Source organism: Scardinius erythrophthalmus, assembly GCF_964197995.2.
Source record: "Scardinius erythrophthalmus genome assembly, chromosome: 6".
Classification (NCBI taxonomy): Eukaryota; Metazoa; Chordata; class Actinopteri; order Cypriniformes; family Leuciscidae; genus Scardinius; species Scardinius erythrophthalmus.
Genome location: NC_138226.1, coordinates 38,264,191 through 38,287,097, shown reverse-complemented (window position 1 = coordinate 38,287,097; position 22,907 = coordinate 38,264,191). Strand labels below are relative to the sequence as shown.

The 22,907-nt window shown below is 39.9% G+C and overlaps 1 protein-coding gene across 1 annotated transcript in view; it reads right to left on the bottom strand.

Moving 5' to 3' along the window:
• myo3b (myosin IIIB) overlaps window positions 1–22,907 on the bottom strand; it is a 154,554-nt gene that overhangs the window by 67,325 nt on the left and 64,322 nt on the right. Inside the window, exons 20-23 of the mRNA XM_081369161.1 lie at window positions 7,058–7,137; window positions 6,570–6,590; window positions 3,429–3,506; window positions 1,020–1,225 (exon numbers count right to left, since the gene is read on the bottom strand). Of these exons, the coding sequence (XP_081225287.1) occupies window positions 1,020–1,225; window positions 3,429–3,506; window positions 6,570–6,590; window positions 7,058–7,137 (385 nt within the window). The remainder of the gene's footprint in view (window positions 1–1,019; window positions 1,226–3,428; window positions 3,507–6,569; window positions 6,591–7,057; window positions 7,138–22,907) is intronic.

Sequence of the window (22,907 nt, the reverse complement as noted above, 5' to 3'; positions counted from 1 at the left end):
CTGAGAGCCACTGCTTTGATGGGGAAAAACACACCTTTGCCATACGACTATTACATAGTTATTACTACTACTACTACTACTATTACAACTAGTTACTAACCCCCAACCCTAAAGAAGTGAGAGAGCAGTTTTGTTAGGATGGAATTAATAACTATAGTGATATGTGAATAATTTGTGATTAATGTATAATTTGTGTTACAACCTGACATTAAAGTATTATAACTTGTGCAGCATTGCACTGTCTCTCCCTATAAGCTTTAAACTTGGCTTGACTCATTCCCATAGATATGGGTACTGATTGATAGAGGTTTTGGGATACTAAGTTATGTTTCCAAGCTGATATTCACTTTGAAAACTGGTTTTCTTTAGGCGGAGATAGTTTTTTTCATGTTCTAGTTCTGTTGTCTCTTACACTGTACGATAAATGTTCATTCTGACACTTCAGCAGACATCCCATGAGTGTTGGCTTTCATTTGATACCATTTTTATGAATATGGTCCTTGTGGTTGTGGAGATATTCAACATTTACTGTTGGCATGTCGTGTTGAGCAGGAAACAAAAAAATTGGCCTGAAATTGCTTGTACAAGTCACAAAAAAAAAATTTCAGCTTGACAACCCCCCTAATATCTTACCTATGGGTGTCTTCTAACTAAAAAAATAGGGTGACAGCTTGTACCAAAACATGTCCGCAAAAGTCTTAACGGAAGCCCTTTTCAGAATTGGCCCCCTGACTAATATGAGCAACATCACTAATTAAATGAACCACAAAATGAAAAAAAAAAAAAAAAACCTAACATTTTAAGTAGATCTTGTAACATAAGCTAATGAAGTGCAATTTTTTTTTAACTCAACAGTATTCTCCCTGTGAATTGTCAGGCGTGTTGTGTCATTCCTAATCTCTCTCCTCCCGCTCTCATTAGCAGCTTGTTTTGTGTGATCTTCTTTTTCTCTCAGGCCCCGTGGGACAAGCACAACACTCATTCTGTGAGCGTTATGTTACTCTGTGGATGTTTTCTACCTGTTAACAAACTCCTCGATGAGTATCCGGTGAGAATAGCCCTGCCGGCGGATGTTGACAGTCTCTAGGATGCCGGTGTAACGCAGCTGAACCATTACACGCTCCTTATTGAATCGCAGAGCCTGGCGGTCATCATTGGGTTTGATACAGCGGACGAAATGAGGTGTGCCGACCACCATCTTAGACAGCAGGTCCATGAGAGAGTACTGAAAAAGAAGATTTTCGTGTTTTATGGGGACTTTCTATAGACATAATGATTTTTATATAGTACAAATGGTATATTCTATCCCCTAACCCTGACTCTACCCTTAAACACAACCCTGACAGAAAACTTTCAAAAACCATAATGTAGTATGATTTAGAAGCTGTTGTCCTCATGGGGGCCAAAGATGTCTGGTATTGCCACCCAAAAATTAAAATTCTGTCAATAATTACTCACCCTCATGTCGTTCCAAACCTGTAAGATTTCCGTTTATCTTCGGTACACAAATGAAGATCTTTTTGATCTTTTGATTTCTGTCCCTCCATTGACAGCTACGCAACTACCACTTTGACACTTCAAATAGGTTAATGAAAGAGATCGTAAAACTATGAATGGAGCAGTTTAGAACAAATTTCGAGACTCAATTGCTTTATATGATAAACAGATTGAATTTAGGCTTATTCACACATTAACATTGATCAGCGAACATAAACAGAAGCTCAAGTGAACCTATTTGATGTGTGAGAACAAACCTCATTGGTTCTTGCTGAAGCTCAAACGTGCTGTGTAACACAAGAATTGTCATGATTCCTTTCTTGCTTTAACCCTTGTCTTGTGTGGACTTTTATGTTACTTCCTGTTTTGTGCCATGTTCTTCTACTTCTTTTGATGTTTTATAGGGGTTGGCAAACCAACTTATGGTTCATATTCCGCCACCTACTGGGATGCAGTGTGAGGAGATGATATCAAAGGAAAAATATGAATAATAATAATAATAATAAATTGCGCCATGTTTTGTAGTCTTTTGTAGTTTTTCTTGTTTATTAATTCCAAACAAGGTGTCTTGTTTGCCTATCACCCCTTGTGTATACATACCTCAGTGTTTCTCATGTTCTTGGTCTGGTGTTGTCCTACGTGGATGTTATGTGTGCTCTGTTAAGTTCTGGTTATCTCTTGTTTGGAATCTTCTGTTTGTTGCCTAGATTTACTTTTGTAGTTTAGTTTTAATAAAATAGTCACTGCATTTGGATCCTCCACTGTCATTTCTGAACAGCCTCATAACAAGAATGAACCTCATTGGTTCTTGCTGAAGCTCAAACGTGCTGCGTAACACGAGAATGAACCTCATTGGTTCTTGCAGAAGCTCAAACGTGATGCGTAACACGAGAATGAACCTCGTTGGTTCTTGCAGAAGCTCAAACGTGATGCGTAACACGAGAATGAACCTCGTTGGTTCTTGCTGAAGCTCAAACGTGCTGCGTAACACGAGAGTGAACCTCATTGGTCCTTAAAGAAGCTCAAACGTGCTGCGTAACACGAGAGTGAACCTCATTGGTCCTTAAAGAAGCTCAAACGTGCTGCGTAACACAAGAGTGAACCTCATTGGTCCTTAAAGAAGCTCAAACGTGATGCGTTACACGAGAATGAACCTCATTGGTTCTTGCTGAAGCTCAAACGTGATGCGTAACACGAGAATGAACCTCATTGGTTCTTGCAGAAGCTCAAACGTGCTGTGTAACACGAGAATGAACCTCATTGGTTCTTGCTGAAGCTCAAACGTGATGCGTAACACGAGAATGAACCTCATTGGTTCTTGCTGAAGCTCAAACGTGATGCGTAACACGAGAATGAACCTTACTGGCTCTTGCACATCAAGTGAACATGCTTGAGCTTCCGTTTACCACAACTGATGTGTGAGTTGATGAATGTTTATATGTGAATAAAAGCCTAAATTAAATCTGTTTATTATATTAAGCGATCGTGTATCTTCAGAAAATTTGGACTAAAGCGCTCAATTCATACGGATTAGTTTTAAGATGTCTTTTTGAACGACAAGCGTCAAATGGTGCTTTTCCATGGTACGAATGAAACGTCGCACGCAACTTAAAAAAAGAAATGGCCGTATCGTGGTCAGTAGACGAGGCGCAGACGTTCCTCTCGTTGGTAGCCGATGAGCAGCAGTAGAGGCGGCGCAACTATAATGATCAATCTATAATCCCACCCACTTTGAAGTGAAATCTCTCAGACTTCATCAAAAATATCTACATTTGTGTCTCGAACATGAACGAAAGTCTTACGGGTTTGGAACGACATGAGGGTGAGTAATGGATGACAGAACTTTAACTTTTGAGTGAACTATCCCTTTAAAACAGAACGATAAAATACAAAACATAATAACATGATAATGTGATGTGCAGAAGATTCACCCTGAAATAAGACGCCACTGTCTGTCTCCTCATGTTAGTGGTTTCCTCAGGGTGACGCATCATTTCCATTGTGTCCACCTAAACACACATAAACACACTCACTGTAGCTTAGCCTGCATGCACATATCAGTATAAGTACACAGACCTGGGGCCTCAATTATAAAACTTTGCGTAGGATTTGCGTCAGAAGTGGCGTACGGATGAAACATAGGACGTGCGTACGCACAGAAATATTCGGATTTATAAAACCGTGCGCACGCACATCCTACGCAGTTTTCCCTTAATAAATCACAATCAATTCTAAATGTAGCGCAGCTTTTGCGGCTTCATGTCACACCCATAGTTGCCCATAAATAGTCCGTGAAACGCCCACAAGTTAATATTCATCGATTGCCAAATCATGGCAAACACAGAGAGGAAAACCAAGAAACGTAACTTCACTCAATATGAAGTAGAAATTATCGTTGGCGAGGTGGAAAAGAGGAGTAAAATGTAGTTTGGAGTGTGGGCATTACTAATGCCAAAAAGGCACTTGAGTGGCAAAAGGTTGCAGACGCCGTTAATGCTGAAGCCTCACAACCTCGGACCGTGGCCGAAATAAAAAAGAAATGGAAATAAAATAAAAAAGAAATAAAAAAGAAAGTCTTCTTGCTGTCTGAAGATGCGTTCACTCCGAATCCTTCCATTTGCCACATCTTCTAAGAGCGCAAGATCAGCCATTGTGCGTCATTACGCATTGTGATGGCATCATGGTATTTTATTACCATCCATTTGATTGCATCTGACAAGCTACAGATGTGTTATGAGGATGAATTGCATAACATGCCAATATTATTGCAGAACATATTTCACTTTTCTTTTTGCAAATATGTGTTAATTTGCATTTCTATTGTAATCTTTGTTTGATTTTGTTTGTTTTACACTGCAAATCGATCAAACGGGTGTTCGTGTAGGCTGTTAATTGTAAGACTTACTTTGTGAAGTCTTCATGTTATTTATGAGAGGCAGTATTGCCATTTCTTTTACACAACGGTCTACAGTTTCACACACTTTCACATGTTTCTTCCATCTGCCGACGGTGTCGTCATTTCTCATTTCACCCGTTTTTGTGCGTACGCCTGGGTCAGAGTTTGCGTGAAGGACTGCACATTTTCCCGTCAAGTTTGCTTTTTATAAATACCAATTATTGCGTAGAGAGCAGCGTACGCCTTCTTTTGTACGCAATGTTTATAAATGAGGCCCCAGGTCACATAGAACAACATCCATTTTAGCACTAAGTTGAATTATCGTTAACACTTTAAAATTAAAATAAGGATTCCTTAAAGTCTGGTCAGGCATAGCAAGAGGAGATGGAGAGGTGGCTCTAAAAGCAGCCATATAACGTTACTTATAAACAAAAACACAGGAGATAATCCAACATCTTGATCCAAGCAACGATCCCTGAGCACGATCGGTTTAATTCTGCAAAGATGTTCTTTGAAAATGAACTTCACACTTTCAACTGTTCCTAACAAGGACAAGATATGATGTGTATAACAGCCATCTCTACAACAGACCTCATGAATTTATGAAGGTGATGCATAATTTAGAGCAGGTCTATACCAGCAAAGTGTGTCTTAATATTCTATTTCATCTGAGTGCGTGGAGGCAGGTGTGTGTGATCTTTGTGAAAAACGGCTGAGAAACTGAAGGGTTGGACATGAACCCTGGCTGAGAGACAATCGAACTAACCCAGTGTTTTAATAAGACATCTGTCCCACTTCTGCTTACATGCAGGGCTTTTTACAAGAGCATCTCATCTGTGACTGAAGCAGTTTAAAAGTATCTGCAATATTAACCGGAACCAATTAATTGGGTTCTGCGCACTGGTGTCTAATTATATTTCTCTGATACAGCAGGTAGTCTGCAGGACTGTTTTAATCTTACCCGCAGAACGGGGGAAAAGGGAGAAATAATTATCCAGGGTGTTCCTTCATGGGAACAGTAACCCAGAACTGAAGTTTAGCATGAAGCAGACTGGCCAAATCCAGCTTTAAGAAGTCCTCAATCTGCACCAGATCTAAAGAAATGCAAACTTCACCTAGGCCTGTCACAATCATATGATACATATGATCAATTTTAATGCAGTTAATATAATACAATATAATATAATATAATATAATATAATATAATATAATATAATATAATATAATATAATATAATATAATATAATATAATATAATATAATATAATATAATATAATATAATATAATATAATATAATATAATATAATAACTGGACAAGGAGACATGATATTGCGTATTTGACGGCATTTCTTTCAGTCTAAATTTCCCTTACTTGAATAAAATATGATTGAAATGTAAACAGCACAATTATTGTGGTCTAAATAATTAGGATTAGATCAAATAACCACACTCAGATAATTAATCAATGAATCGAGGCAGGCCTAACATGGTAGAGCCACGGACCCTCGTATCTCCAAATAATAAGACCATCTCTGTTTAGTCTTGTCATAGAAACACATAATTCCCAGTCCGAGGATGTGAACAGCTCCGGACAGAACGTCCACGTGTTGTCATCTCAAGAAGACTATGGTAATTATGGCATGAATGCAGCATATGTTTCTATCGCTAGTCTATTGCAGCTGATAGGTGGTCTATCGGGGGAAGGAACATTCTCATTTCATAGAGCATTTGATTGGACCAAAATCTATACTGCAAGATAAGAGTAATTTATATTGTCATTCCACTTTTCTAAAAAAAATAAAAATAATAATAATTAAAATGCATCTAAAAGTGAATTTTGTAATATTTTAGGTGTACATTAGCTGTTTTCAAAGCTAAAGACATGAACCAAAAGCTTCAAAATGTAAAATTTAAAAAAAAGAGAGCGAAAAAGATTATGATTGTTAAAACCTTCATTAACATTATAAGTGGACTTTAAAGGGATAGGATGTGACCCCTTAGCTGCTTTTCAAAACATTGATTCATAGTCTCAGGATTATTTAAAATAAAACTAATTATAGTCTTTAGATAGATTTTCGTCCATTGGCTCAAAGAAAAACAAAACAAAATGAAAATGAAAATAAAGTAGTGGAAATTACATCAGAAAATATGAAGACGGATATGAAGAAATTCTTACCTTTAGCAGGTATTTAGGAGACTGAGAGGAGACAGGATAGTTCAGACAGATAATAGATCAAAAGTACAGAACAGTGAAGAACAGGGTCTTTTTCAATGAAAACACACAAGAGTTCAGAGGTTCTGGAGCAAATGCACTGGCAAAATAATTACATCACAATGAATAATATATATTCGTTCAGATTTTGTAGTTGATGCAAAGGTATTTTACATGTGCCTGATGAAGTAACTGCTACTGACCATAAACACTTCACATCTTTAACACAAAAAAATATATTAAAGTCTAATATCGTGACTAATCTTTGATTTAACAACAAACCTAAACAAGTTTATTGAAAAGATAAAACTGTCCAAAATCAGAAAAGGAACTAAAATATGTGTTGTGTAAATCCTTTTTGTCTAAATTGATCAAATATAAAAACAGGATACTTTTATGATGAACATCTGAATATAAAGAAGACAATGTAATAGTCACAGAGCATCTCAGACCTTATTCCTGCCGCTGCTCAGCTGTGGAGGCAGAGATCTGGACGCTGCTGTCACTCTTGCCCTGGATGTGGCCAGGTTACCTGTTCAGCAAAGAGGAAACACAGAGCAGTGACACGTCAATCTTCCCTCTCTGAAGCATGAATGAATAAAACAATACAATACGGTAGTGTAGTGCTCTGGGCTTGCAACCCAAAGAATGCATGTTTGAACCCTGGAGGAGATCAACCCAAAGACAGGACTAGAATTACAAAGACTGCGATCTTGCTCAAGATTGCTCTTCCCTTATGGACAGTCAAAAAATCCCACAGATAGCCAGTTATCAAACTGTTATTGCTTTCATAATCATATTCATCATTTTAACATTTTTTCTTACTTTTTTCCTGATGGAATAATACTAAAATTGCACATTTTTCAAGGTGAAGTTCTTTCTCAGGCTTTTCTCTCAATAACAAAATAAACACAGCTAAAATTACAGTAATGAGAAAACAGTAGTTATGAAAGCCACTGATCATGTCGATGTGGATTTGCAATTCGGCACTCCATTAAAATCATGTCACGTTTATTTGTATACCAATGGATTGTTTAAAATCAAGCAGGTTTACAGAATTTAACATGAAAAAAGAGTGTCAGTGTCTCTTTCAGAATTCAGAATCAGAACATTTTCTACTATAAAGCAGCTCTCCAGTGTGTTCATGCTTTTTCTCATGGACATCCGACATCGAGGGACTGAACAGAAGACATGAACCGGCGAAGATTTCCACGTCAAAGAAGGCGGAGCTTCAGAGAACACCTACAGTATCATCTAATCGCCACTGCCCAATGGTAGTTCGAAGGTGTTTAGCATCCAGAGCAAACTTTAACGGAAAGTTCGCTTAAAGGCAAGTTGTTTCGAAGTCCCTAAATGAATACAAAACAAACTTTATTTTGTTCGAAATGACGTTACACCAGTTCTTCGAAAAATCTTCGATTTTGCTTCAAGTTATCGGTGCCTTAACTTTTATGGCTGTGGTCCCTGCAGTGTACCCTTGTGAAAAGGAAGAGCACTTAATTGTATTGAATGTGCACTTGTAGTGTTGCCTACTTAAAAAAGTAAGTATATTTAAACAAGTACTTGCAGATTGTCACGTGTGTGGCTGTAGTAAATGCACGACGCATGAGATTCAGAGAAGTCTTAAATAATAAATCCAGGGAGAAACTCAGGAGAACACAATCGTGTCAGTCCAGTAACCTCTGGGTGGTCCTCGGCCAATGAAAGCTGCTATGGAGTCCAGACCTTCTGCCGTCAGTCTGAAGGTCTGGCAACGCAAGACTAATATATTTTAAATGTGCTTCATTCCATGTGTTTAAAATACATAACATACAAGTTTCATTTAGTTTAGTTTCATACACTGTTCGTTCGTTGGCCAGAGGAGAACTGGCCCCCCGACTGAGCCTGGTTTCTCCCAAGGTTTATTTTTTTTCTCCATTCTGTCACCTGATGGAGTTTTGCTTTCTTTTGGCTTGCTTAGTTGGGGACACTTAATATTCAACAATATTATTGATCTGCATTGACACCATTATATGAGAACTGAACTGAGCTGGACGATGACATCACTGTATTCTCCAGAACGGCTGTATAGATAAATGAACTAAATTAATAACTTACAAATAACTTTATAATTTACAACAAAAAACAACCATCACTGAACTTATTTAAGCTGGACTATGCCACGCTATTTTCTTCTAGATCTGCTGTACAGCAGAAACAAACTTTGTTGCATTATTTTCCTGTTATCAAAGCTGCTTTGAAACAATCCCTATTGTAAAAAGCACTATACACTATAAAATGAATACACGCTAATTTTTGGGGGTTATTTTTGTGTTGCCCAGCACCTGGGTCAGATGTAACAACCCAGTGTTTGGGTAGTTTTCTAGTGTTGTTACCCAGATCTTGGGTCAGACACAACAACCCAGGGATTGAGTTATTTATCACGGGCTTTTTGCGACCTCTTCAGGAGAGATCAGTGCAGCTTAGTCAAAATGGTGCACGTCTTCGGTAAAATCGAGTTTGTGTACATTCTATTTTATCCATTCATTCGTTATTGTGCTGTATATCATTTAATTTTATACAAAGCAACATACAGGGGCGCGATGTGAACCACCTACACTAGTGTCGTGTGACTCACGCCAGTCTTTTCGCGTGATGGAAACGCCTGATGCCTTGCATAAAATTTTATGATTTTATTAAAAATTCTACAGAATATAAATAGGCTACGTATGATGTTAAAGGGCACCTATTATGAAAAATTCACTTTTACATGGTGTTTGAACATAAATGTGTGTTGGCAGTGTGTGAGCAAAACTACCCTAGAATGATAAAAATCCACCCAGTGTTTTTTTTACAATCTCAATAAATCATACACACTGTCTCAGAATGAGCTGTTCTCAGATTCTACGCAATGTGACGTAGAATTGAGCAGGCCCCTCCCACGACTATTGAGTGACACTTCAGTTTGAGCCCAGACCCGCCCTGAGTGAGCTGGACACAGAGTCCGCCATTGTTCGACGCTTGAGCAGCTGTAGACAAGAATGTCTCCTAAGCGATTGAGGTGTGTTGTTGATGGATGTAAGAATGAACATAGCAGTCTTCATTTACTCCAGTTGTTACTCAAGGATGGATCTGTACTGTTTGTGATCAAGCTTACACTCTCCGGAGCAACATGCCTAACGTGACTGGACACGGAAGAAATGAAAGTGCGTGCGCGCTCTTTATGACAGCTCTTCGAGTCATTTTACGGATATAAGGTTTACCAGTTTATTAAGCACCCACTGAAAAGGTGTGTATATTTGTTTACTGTTAGTTGTAACGAGTGTTTTGTGTACTTCGCTGTGTATGTTGTTGATAATGAAAGGGAGAAAGAGAGAGTTTATGGATAAGACTTTAATGCGCACTTCTTATACGATGTTTATTCAGCTCTTACAGAGATTCTCTGGAGTAAAACTAACACTCATCTTTTGTGTGATGTACAATAAACTTCACTGAACTCGTCAGTATATTTTGGTCATCATTCGGACGGGGTTTGCTACAGCAGGCTTGTATTAGTGGATAAAAGCAGATGACAAATAAATTATAACCATAATTAAACTAAACTATACCTGTTCTATCTCCATACAGCATATATTCTCTGGCTCTCTGGGCATTATTGTCCGACTCCGAGTCGAAATGAACACCGCAACTGAGAGTTTCTGTTGTTCTGATATTATCAGATGAGATTGTTCTGAAGCGCGAGCTCGTGAGGCTCCGCCCCCTCTGGGCCGGCAGCAGTTAATTTGCATTTAAAGGGCACACACTAAAACAGCGCGTTTTTCTGAGCCCCAAAAAATGACAATTTAAACATGTCGTAAAAAATGATCTGTTGGGTATTTTGAGCTAAAACTTCACATACATACTCTGGGGACATCAGAGACTTATTTTACATCTTGTGAAAAGAGTCATAATAGGTGCCCTTTAAAATATGTTCTCAGACTATAAATGCTTGGTAGTATATTTGGCAGTACAATTTAACCATATTTTCAAAGACAATGGAATTATTAAAATTACAAATAAATATCTACTTAAGTCCTACTTAAATGAGTGCTAAATAAATGTAATAAATTTATTGAATGTACATTTAAATTATAATACATTTTCATTTAATTCTAAATAACATACCATTGAGTGTTCGAACACATTACATTCAGTTCGCACTTATAGGCATATGCTTTTAAAGTATAGTATTTTCATAATAATTACTCTTTTAAAATAATGCAAAAGTGTACTTTTTCACAAGGATAGCTTCTTGTGATAAAAACATCTTATTTCATGACAATAACAATAAAATTGACAAATGACTTAAACATAGTCATAAACTTTCATTATTATAATGGGTCATTCTAATAAAGCTGCAGCCTTCAAAAAAAAACCCAAGAGTCTTTGCCTTTCTGGACCTGCAAAGTGCGACCACACTGTAGACCTGAAATAACCTTCAATTACCCTGTAATTTAACTACATCAGTGTTTAAAAATAAATAAACACAAAGTTCTCTCATGAAACTCTAGATGGCGCTGGCTGATAACTCAATCCGTTAGTGATCACATTGTTATCGACATAGCACAGCTGATTGGTTGCTGTTGCATCAGCAGCCAATGAGCTTGCTGCTCAACATTCACTTGGCATTGTTTGCTTTTAGCAGCCTGCAGGGCGCTTTCAGAAACCCTCCACCTTCCCCAGCTCCACCTGTATAGATCTGCTACGGGGGTTATTTCATGTATGTTATAAGTGAAGCAGCAGCATGTCTTACATGCTCACAGCAGCAATAATCAACTGATACATTAACATTACCCATTAAGTCTCTATACTTGCTCTGCAGCAGCATAGCAAATCTATTCCGCCAAGACCAAATACATTAACGTTATCCATTACAATGACAATCTCTTGAGTTGTCATGACAGAAATAGATTTAAAAAAATACTCCTTTAAGTGTAGCTTTAACAGACAGCCTCAAAGGAGCTGTTGACCTTGTGACCTTTGCACAGTCTAATATCCAAGTGCTGAAAGTGTTCAGGATCAGAGTGAGGCATCACTGTCTATCATCTCTCTTTCTCCCCATCGTTAATACACTCTCTTTCTGCTTCCTCTTAAACACGCACACACACACGTCTTTGGGATATGAAACCCCACTGTTGCATATGCAGCACCGTCTGAGCTTTTCAAAAGTTTCTGCACAAGATGTCCAAATGTTTTCCCTGGCTGGGTCTTCAGAGACTAAACTCTGATTAATGGTACTGAAGGAGCCTTTGAAGCCGGATTGGTGACATCAAAGTGCTAATCCATGGGTGGCAGGAGTTTTATAATGAGTGGGAAGCATTTTAGCACGTTTCAAAGGCTCCGGCGCATGAATAAACAATGGCAGCACAGATGTGCCACACACCTTTAGAAAAATACCCACCGCAGAAACAGCGAGCGGATTGCAACTGTAGCTGCAGCGCTTTAGCGTGTGTGTGTGTGTGTGTGTGTGTGTGTGTGTGTGTGAAGTCTGAAGGAATCTAGGGAAATGAAACATCTGTTGTTCTTGTAGTCTGCGCCCCAGTAATACAGCAGATGACAGATTAGAAAGGGTCACAGGCTGAAACAAATAAACAAACAATAAGTCAAGAAAACAATTATCGTTATTCTTCCCATCGCCACACTTGTTTTGTAATGACCGTCTCGTGTGAATGAACACGCATGGTTCCCTGCGTTCAGAGCAGATCATGTTTAATTGCTCTATTTGTCAGGGATTAATTGAGTTGTTTCAGATCTAACCATAGCTCAGGAATCCCACGCTCCTTCCAATGGGATTACAAGTGTAGGCTGCTGGTTAATGTTGTCTCTGCTGTAGTCAAAACACTGACACAGCACTGGGAACTGGCTCCCTGCGTAACGCTTTTCCACTGACGGGGTGCTGGTGCTGGATCCGGTGCTTGGTCTCATCCAGTGTATTTCCAAAAGAAAAAAACGACTCAAATCATTATCAAAAACTCTCTCTGCACATGAATAAACTGATGCTATTGTTTCATGCTGCACATCTACTCCAGCAACATTTTTTTCCCTGTTCATTTGAAATAAAAGTATATTTTATGAATACTGATTGGTTTTATTCATTAGATATTTGCTTAACATAATTGACCATTATATCAAACGCGGTTTGTGATAGCATAAAAATGCTGAATCAACTATGAATTTAAAATGCATAGTTGATGACTAGTAATCCAATTTTACTAGTGTAGCTTTTGTAGTGTAGTACAATTTTACTACCACTTAATTCTGAAAAAAACAGAGATTCTAATTATTGGACCAAAAAGAGATGCATTTTTAAAAGTTGAGATGCGCGAGATGCTGAAAAAGAGGCGAGACGTAAGCGCAATGGTCATACATGTCCGTCTAGCACGTGTTTACATAGAAAAAAAAAAGGAAAAGTAGTGCATTGGAATGGAAAAACGCATTCTGTGTGAGCTGACCCTAACACTTGATGGCTGCTCTGTCAAGTCTTCGTCGTCAGTTAGGATTAGGAGCCTGGGTTTGCTCTTTGACACCAATCTTTCATTTGTATTCCACATTTCTAGCATCTGTAAAGCCGCATTTTTCCATCTTTAAAATACCTGTAAATTATGACATATGCTCTCAATGACAAATACAGAAAAGCTAGTTCAAGTGCTCATGACCTCAAGGCTAGATTATTGTAATTATCTACTGGGTGGTTGCCCTGCACGCTTAATAAACAAACTCCAGCTAATATTCAACAATATCATTGATCTGTCTGTACTGAGGCTGTTGAATGAGAACTTAATTAAACACATTAATCCGCTAAATAGTTGGATCGCCTTTTCTGCTAAATGTACACCAGCTGTTCACAAAAGCAACGGCTTACTGTCTTTTTATGGTTAAAGAGACACTCCACCCAAAAAATAAGAATTCTCTCATTATTTACATCATTAACGGAAGTAGTGACAGATATTTTCTTGCGAGTTGTGACTTACATCCAAGTAAAACAGATTATCAAAAAAGAAAAATATTTAGTGTGGGGACTTGGTTCTGTCCATCAGATTTTGACTGGATGGACGCAATACTGAATGCGAGCTTGCTGAACAAAAGAACCACACATGTGAATGAATTTTTCACGATAAGATCAATAACATGCTTTTTTTTTTAAGGTAATATAATTTCTCAACCTGGAAAATTGTCAGAATTCTTAACAGGTCCTGATCACAAAATGGTAAAACTATGCTTATTTTCCCGTGAAAGGCTGTACAGTATATGTGAAAGTGACTATAGTCAGTCGTCAGCATTATTTATTTTTGTTGGTGGAAGAGGGGTAAAAGAGACACTATAACTGGGATCATTGAGCGAGTCTCAGGTACTGCTGGTCTAATTGCCGTGATAAAGTGTCTGTCAGGTCACATGACATCATGCTAAACACAAATGAAAGAACTTCTGTTTCGCTCAGCCCGTCATTTTTCCTAACCACTCTCTTTCTCTTCCTAGTCCTGTCTGTCTGTCTGAGACGCTCTCCTCCTCCCTCTCTCTCATCTCTCAGTACAGATTATTAAAGGACATTTGTCAAAATGAATTAGTGCAAGTGGAACAAGCATGCAATGCATAAGTGCATTTTCACGCTTTTCACACACACATCATGGTCTGATGAAGGGGATCTACCCTGAAGTCAGCTTATAGCGCACCTACGCACAGTGACACACACACATAGTGTCTGTGTCTCACACACACACACCCCCCCCCACACACACAGTGGAGAGAAGCAGTGTCTGTGTATGCATGTAAATTAATCACATAATGACTTCTTGATTTCTTGACACCTCCACCTAATATTTCATTGAAAATTCCCAACATTCCCAATATTCAATGTTAAACGAACACAGGGTTTTCAGTGGTCGTTTTCTAAACTATTTTCCCCAACTTCAATTAACTCTATAAGCTTAACCCTGAAGCACAACATCATTTCAACCCCGTCACAGTAAGTTTTCAATTCATATACTTATAATTTGAATAGATAACCGAGTAAATTCTAGTAGAATCACTCCTGTTTGTTTGCCTTGTAACAAATCACACATTATAAATAAAAAAGGAATAGACTTTCATGTTTTGTGCAAACAAAAAAATATTTTAGGTTTGAAATTGCAAAATTGCAAACAGCACACCTTACTATTATCTCCACAAAACATGAAATAAGTAGGCTACATGAAAAAAGAAACATGAACCAAAAAACCTGAACCGTCATTCAACCAACATCTGTCTATAGAGCGTACAAACACTCTGTCTTGAGTGAACGCATGCATCTCGCTAATAGAGTGGTGCAGGTGTGACAACACTTTGTAGGCCAAAACGCAGAAGCGAGTTGCATTTTAGCACTTCCGTTTCCATCGTCAATGGGGTTTTTTAATGGGATTTTGGTTAAATAGCTGAAATTAGGTCTGTGGTAAACAAAAGCTCAAGACACTTTCATGTTTTATTCTATAAAATAAAATACATCAGTATTTCCCAACTCGTGATTTTTTTAAGCGTGTCTTGAAAAAGGCGGTTGCTAACAAGTGGCTAAATGGGACTAAAGAGGCTATCGAGGAGATTAAACGCCATCATGCTGAACATGTAAACTCAGTCTGCTTTTACAGCATCTTTATGCTTATAATTGTGCTCTTATAAACTATTCTAACCCAAGCGTTCTGGGAAAATGTTTTTAGATAAAAACTGAAAGAGTTGTTGGAAACTTAGTGACGTTGAAATCATGGGGCAGTGGTGTACTTCGTTTATAGCCTACCTTTAGCTTTTAACTTCTGGCGATTGCATTTAGGCTTCAAAGTGCATAAAAGTAGTGTTCATCTGTGATAATTATCTTGATGGACAAAACGTGCAAGTATGATAAACTTTTGTTGATCACAGAGCTTGTTTTTTGCGATAATTCAAAAGCCTACGGGAAAATTCTATTGTTTTTTTCTTGAGGGAAATTAGTGTAATGCTAACTCCCAGCTGGCCTACAAAGTGAAGACATCTCTATACCACCATATAGTAAACCCATGGGCGTCAGAAACATTGTATGACCAAACTTTTTAAGACCAATGATATTGGACCCACTCACTTTTACCGTCTCTAATTCAGCACATCTGTTCACTTTTCAGCACCGTCAGTCAAATCCATTCCACTTGAGGAATGCCCTAACTCCATTCTGTGTTTTCACTTCTGAATTTCTTTTCCCACGTATCATGTCAGCCATGGTCTCATACCGGCTAAACACACTCTGGCTCTGCGTAAAACAGTAGCCAAGCTCCAAACTCACTCTATAGGTTTAGCTAGAAAGAGATTGATGGATCTGGGGTGCGTTTCCCGTACAACGACTTAACTCGCTGCTTAACTACCACAGTACGATGCATCATTGAAGAAATCAACTAGCTAGTCACGACTGTTTCCCGAAACCGTATTGTCGCAAACTGGTCGTTCAACCATGTTGGTTAATGATGTCACGCAGGTGATGGAGTAATAACTCATTTTAATGAATCTGTTTGAGATCGAATTAACACTAGATGTTTTGCTATAAATTACGGACATGGCATCTGAGGACTATCTCTTATTTTTCTCAGTTATTTAGCTTTATTTCCAGATTCAATCATAGGCACACAACTCTGCGATGCTGTTTGCAAATGTTCGTTAGAATGATGGTGTCGGGAAACACTGACTCGTTGAACTATGCTGATAACGACGGAACTTGCGAACATAGTTGGCTAACGATGCTTTTGGGAAACGCATCCCAGAGCGGATCGCTCTCAATGTTTTGGTGGTACCTGGGAGGCTCAGCGTTTACAGTTTTGGAGGTGATAAACCCATGAATGGCATATAATAGTAGTGAATGTACGTCATTCTCAAAATATACCTACCTTTTCCGTTTATTCTGAATTGTCGTTGTGTTTTCTGAATTGTCGTTGTGTTTTCTGAAATGTCGTTGTGTTTTCTGAATTGTTATTGTGTTTTCTGAAATGTCGTTGTGTTTTCTGAATTGTCGTTGTGTTTTCTGAATTGTTATTGATTTGTTTTGCACCTCTCGGCCACCGTAGGTTTGACCTAAAAATATCAAAATTGAAACTACTGCGGAAAAAAAGACACCTACATCTTGGATGCCCTTGAGGTAAGCTAAAACATACCAACATTTTATTTCAAAGTGAACTATCCCTTTAACGTTTGGTGTGTATAATTTTACATTTTTACATTAACCTATATGATTGAATAGTTATTTTTTAATTACTTAACAACCCTAATATAATGTGAGGCTGTTTTTTATTCTATATAACCCATTAAAATGCAATAGTGATGAATGGAGACAAGCTAATTGACAGATATTCTAATACAATTACATTTAATGATTTATTTTAATACCACTTTTGTGGTAAAAATTCACTCAAACAATAGGATTTAATAAATAACTAACTCAAATATATTTAGCAAAATAATGTTTTATGTCTATTTACAAAATACATTCAATATTAACTTTGGGGAAAACATTATTACAATCATTTAAACTGTGAATAAAAAAAAAACCTTTCAGTACATGAGTACGTTTCTACAGAGAGAACACAGAAACCAAAAGAGAGGTCAGGACATGAATGAAAGGAAATTGTGTGTGTGCGCGCGCGCGCGTGTGTGTGTGTGTGTGTGTGTGTGTGTGTGTGTGCGTGTGTGCGTGCGTGCGTGTGTGTGTGTGTGTGTACACTTCCCATCAGGTCAATCTGTCTGTTAACTCACAGGCCTGTGAAAAAGGATGACACCCAGCATCTCTCCTCACATGTGCTTCTGACACAAGCTGCCGAATGAGAGACAGGGAAAAAAGAGAAAGAAAGCCCTGTGCATTCACTTTGAAAATTAAGCCCAGCAAGATTCTCACAGAGAACAGCGGCCCAAGCTGCCACTTGTGTTGCCTTTCTATTGACCAGAATAGTCAATGTGCCCTGGATTATAAAGCAATCCCTGCTTCGGTATGACACCTTTCATCCCAGCGCATGTGTGTGAAGCTGTCGGCACAGGGGACAATCAAAGTTGTCAGACAGCAGTCTCTACACGAGCTGACTTCTGCTGAGGAAAGCGCCTTCGTATCTCCTGGCTTTTCCTTGTACTTCATCTCTTATTCAGACGCTCTCTGCTCTTTTAAATAAATATGAAATATTCTTGAAACTCAGCACGGTAAAAAGGCAAATGTGATCGTTCCAGTCGGAGATGCCCTGCCCACATCTTGACCGGAGGCGGTTTGAGAGTCACGTTCGTTCTGTCCACTTTAAAGGGCTTTGGGTTCTTCTATGTGGGTCACTTTAACCAGGAGATGGTCTGCTGGGCCGGTTTAGTGTGACTAAGACCCAATATCACAGTTGGAAAAGCAGCAAGGGATTTTGTCGGCCTAACACAGCGCTGCCCTGAGGTCGAGCTAATGTTGAAAGAGTGGCAAACCTATTTGAAAGACTGTAATACTTGTGAGAGTACAACACCGAAAAGGATCTCTAATCGAGGATCATATACGCTACAATGAATACAACGAAGTAACTACTGAAAATAAAGGCCCTGATATACTAACGGAAACATTTTTTCATTTTCGCTTAGGAGAAAACGTTATCGTTTAGTCTAAACATTGGTTGTTGTTGTTTGACGTGACTGATCAGCATTGTAAACCTTGAGTGAACAAATGTGATTTGAAATTTACAGCTGAAGGAAATATTTCCACAAATAGCCTTAAATCAAGATAATGGTTCAACTGATAATCAAGATTGTTTTGATGAAAAATTATAATCATGATTATTTATCACAAATGTTCTCATTTAAGAATTATTATTATTTGTTTTTACATTTCATCAGAATTATGTCGCATTAGCACAGATAAAGAGAATCTCGACTCATACAGAGCAAACCCTGTGTTTTACCTCATCTATTTTCCTGATAAATTTCCAAGTTAATGAAAATCGCTTGCTACACGATTAGATTACATAGATTTACATTTTACATGTTTTTCACTGCATTCACATCATTTTGAGCCACAGTTGCAGCCAACCAGTGGTGTTTCAAAGACTTCAATTCAGTGAATCATTTTGTAAATGGTTCAATTTATTAAAAGTTTTTAAAAGCTTTGTTTCATTGTTCATTTCAAAATGATACGATAATCCAGAAAGACTAAAAGAACAATAATACAAATAACAGCTTTGCATGAAAGTACAAAGACAACAACCGACAAACACTGAACTGAAACACTGGGCTATAAATACACTGAGTAAACGAGGAAGTAAATAAGACGCGGATGAACAAAATAAGTAACAAAGGGAACAAGATGATAACATACTTACATACACACACACACACAGGAAATAAACAACAATGGAAATGTGAATGAAAAATCAGAGTACAAGATTATCAAAATAAGTGTCATCTGGATGTCAACACAACATATAATAGGCTACGTGACAGTCACATTCTGGAAGAAACAAAGTCATACAGGTGTGGAATGACATGATGCTAATACAATTATGATTGTGTGGGTTTAATTATAATGAACTATCCCTTTAATGGTACTAAGGCTCAACAAGAACCTGAAAAAAACATCCTGTATGTTTCACTGGAACTAATCTAACATAAAGAAATGTTAGACCTTTCAAATACGACTGCACAAATCTAATCACATTCAGACCTCACAGAGTTGAACTGTAGGCTTAAAACTGCAAATCTCAATAGGCCAGTCTGACTCGACTCATTCGCTCCACATGTACAAAGTGCTCAACAATACATTCTGCACTCTGCAATTTCCTATACAGCAAAAACACCAGCAGTTCCTCTCCAGAGACCCCGAGAGCGGCCATCTCTAGCTGACAGTAACCAGAACACCATACGGTTCTCTTCTAACACACAGATGTCCTATGCAAATCCACTGCACAGAGGAGCACACACATGCAGTGTGGCCACAGGCCTGCAGTAAAAGCCCCGTGGAGTTTTCTAGAACAGGGCCAAGCCAAACATCCCAAACCTACAAATACACACAAGAGCTCTGGCTTTAGGGGAACTTGTTCATGCAAATATAATCCATTTCCTCTAAGAAAACAGCAGCAGATGGGTGGACTGTGGGCTGAACCCAGACCCAAACCAGACCTCAAGATCGTGGCCTTCTGATGGACGCCAGGGTTTATTCTGCAGCTTCAGAGGTTTAAAGAGACATATAACCTATGTGGAACTTATTTCAAAGCTGAATGTTAATACAGCACTAAGGAGTTCATGGTACTCAATCTCAGAGTTACAGATCTCTCTGAAACATTAAACGTCCTAAGGATCTAAGTAAACTAGAATAGCCTGTACTCTTCAAGGTAACTTGTAGGCTTTTCACACTATGTTTGACCTTGGGTCATTTTTTAACTACTGGGTAAGCAATGTTTAACACTCGCAATTCTGAAAGGGTGTTATGACTGTCTTTAAAAATAGATTTCAATGTTTTTTTTTTGGTTTTAAACATGCAATAGCGAGTGGCCGTTGATACCGTTTTCTATGCAGTGACATTAGCCAATCATAACAGTGGGTGTTTACTGACAAGCCTTAAAGAAGCGTCCCTTAAAAACGTCTCGATTGCGGAGGGAACGTCTCCTGAAGGAGGGAACGTTTGACGTAGTCGACGTCAACTGAATGGGATCACGCTTAGGGAGCCTGTCATCTTCGAGTACTATTGAAACGAGCCAATGTAATTGGTGTGCGTGATAAATACGGAAGTGGATGCACGCACTAATTGCTTTTTTCGCTGAGGAGCCGAGCATAACTCGGAGTCAGCGGTGGTCCAGCGATAGTGGCGAAGGGACTACGTCTCCATTCCCTCCTTCAGGGAATGAGGGTTGCATACGCAACCGAGACGTTCCCTTTCAGTCGTTCACGTTTGATGTAGTCGACGTCGACTAAATGGGATCTCCCATTGAAAACGCCACTAGAGCTGCCACCTTCCAGTGCCTAGACAAAGGCTCCTGACCCCCACAATTTGGGGACAGGGCTTTGGCCAGGGAAGTCACTGCTGTTCCACAGGACCACTGGGGAAGCGTGCCCTGTCAATGGAAGGAAGGGACGCTGCGGAAGCCACATCCTGCCCAAAGGGAAGTAACATGTGGAAAATACACATATGGACTGGGCGGATGACCGGACAGTACAGCATATGGAATGTCACTGGGGTGGCTCCAGCCTATGACAGGGGGGAGACTCAACCGAACAGTGACGGCAGAGCCTGCCAGCCTATGACAGGGGGGAGACTCAACCGAACAGTGACGGCAGAGCCTGACATGGGCTCGCCGCAGGGAGCCGTACCGTGGAAGAATACACATATGGGACCACCGTAGGGATCACAACATAATGGACCCAGCCTAACACAGGTTCAACCAGTGCATACGAGTGATAGGCTTTGCTTCGGACGTTCCGCCACGTCCATTGCCGAAGGGTATGGAGGAACTCGACAGGGTTCTACTGGAGCAAGAATAGCGCACGTATCCAGTCCATAGGAGGGGAATGGCGCAGCAAGCCGACACTTCGAACCGGACTTACAGTGAACTTGCTTCACGTGAAGGGAGCCCACAGAAAGTAGCGATTCGACACATAGGCTAGTTCTCTAGCTAGCGTGATAGGTGTCTCCCAGCCCCCATCTCTTAATCTGTTCAGAGAGGCACTCTGTGTCAACGCCTAGGAGGGAGCAATACTCTCACTTAGGAGGAGCTCAGCACTCAGGTGGGCACGTGCACCATGGAAAAACTTTTCTCACCAAGATGAAGGCAACCACATGTAGTGGGCCAACCTCTGCTTGGAAACAACCTTCCCTTCTGCTGGTCTTCGTAACAGACAAGAGTTGATCTGAGGTCCAGGCTTTGCATTCTGAGCACGTATAAACTGCAATGGAGCTGACGGTCAGAGAAAAGCCAGGGCTGGGTCTGCCTCCTCCGGGGCAGCGCTTGAAGGCTCACCACCTGGTCCCGTAGGAGAGGTAGGAACCTTGGGCACATATCCAGGCCTGGGTCTCAGATTTTATGAGAGTTAGCCGGCCTGAATTCCAGGCACGATTCGTTGACCGAAAATGCATGTAAGTCCCTACCCTCTGGATAGAGACCAGACAAGCAGGAGTTTCTGACAAGCAAACTGTTTCTCTAAAAACAGGATTTTTAACTCACTGCCTGCAGGGCTCAAGGGAGTGCAGTGCAGTAACACCAGAGATAAGTCCCCAGAGAGAGTAAAAAAAGGCAGATTCAGTCTCCTTGCTCCCCTCAGGAACCTGATGATCAAGTCGTGCTTCCACAGATTTGTATCCACTGCATCATGATGTGTGTCAATATAGAGGCAACAACATTTTGAGGTGGAGGAGACAGCCCTCACTCCAACCCATTAGCAAGAAAGAAGCACTGAAGTGATCGAACATCTTCGGGATCTCCTCACAGAGAAAAGACTAAATTTAATGAATAGGTTCCACTTCTAAGGCGTTTGCCTCATTTTGAGTGGTGCTCTCACAGAAGTGATGGTCTCTACGGCATAAAAATTATTGTGGTAGTAACCAGAACCTCCGCGTCCCGTTCTTTTTAGAACCAGACCAGGAACTCTCCAAGGTCTAAACGTGGGTGCCATCATGCCCCATCCCTGAGAATGTGCTCAGGAAGGGCTGTGTAGAGGAGAGGTCTGGTTGGGCACATAAGGGGCAACTAGCATAACCCCGAAGGCCCCGAAGTGGTCCCAAACAGCTGTACCACCTGGGGACGGAGTCTCTACTCTCCCTGGGCCACAGGCTGTCGTGAGGCTTATCAGCGGCAAAATTGAGCAGGCCAGCAGTAATAAGTGAAATGAAGCGACCTTAAAAGTTTCTGACTCCGAGGAGGAGGTGGTGGGCGAGTTGCAACATGCGAGGGGAGCGTAGCTCAACGGTCGCAATGTTGTCTTTTCAGACCAGTACATGCTCTCTGAGCAGTGGTGTCTCAAAGCGAAGTGAACTACAAGCAACTCGAGGCAATGGATGCCAAAGCAGTCGGAGGGCCGCCCAGACCTCTGTTACTGCATGCCCTTTAAATGTGGCCCCTCAGCCGGTATTAATGGACACTCGTTCTAGGAGCCATTGGCCTGGAGAAACAAAAGGTCTGTTTACGGGCTGAGGGTTTGGCGACAGGCCAGGGTGTTTATCACACAGAGTGTGCCGCTCTGCCACAGCCACCTCGGGACTCTGCCTTGAAACCAGTGCTGAAGCGGTCTTCATATGGAGGAAGCCATGTGGCTGCGTCTGCCATATGCCCCAGGAGCCTCTGAAAAAGTTTCAGTGGG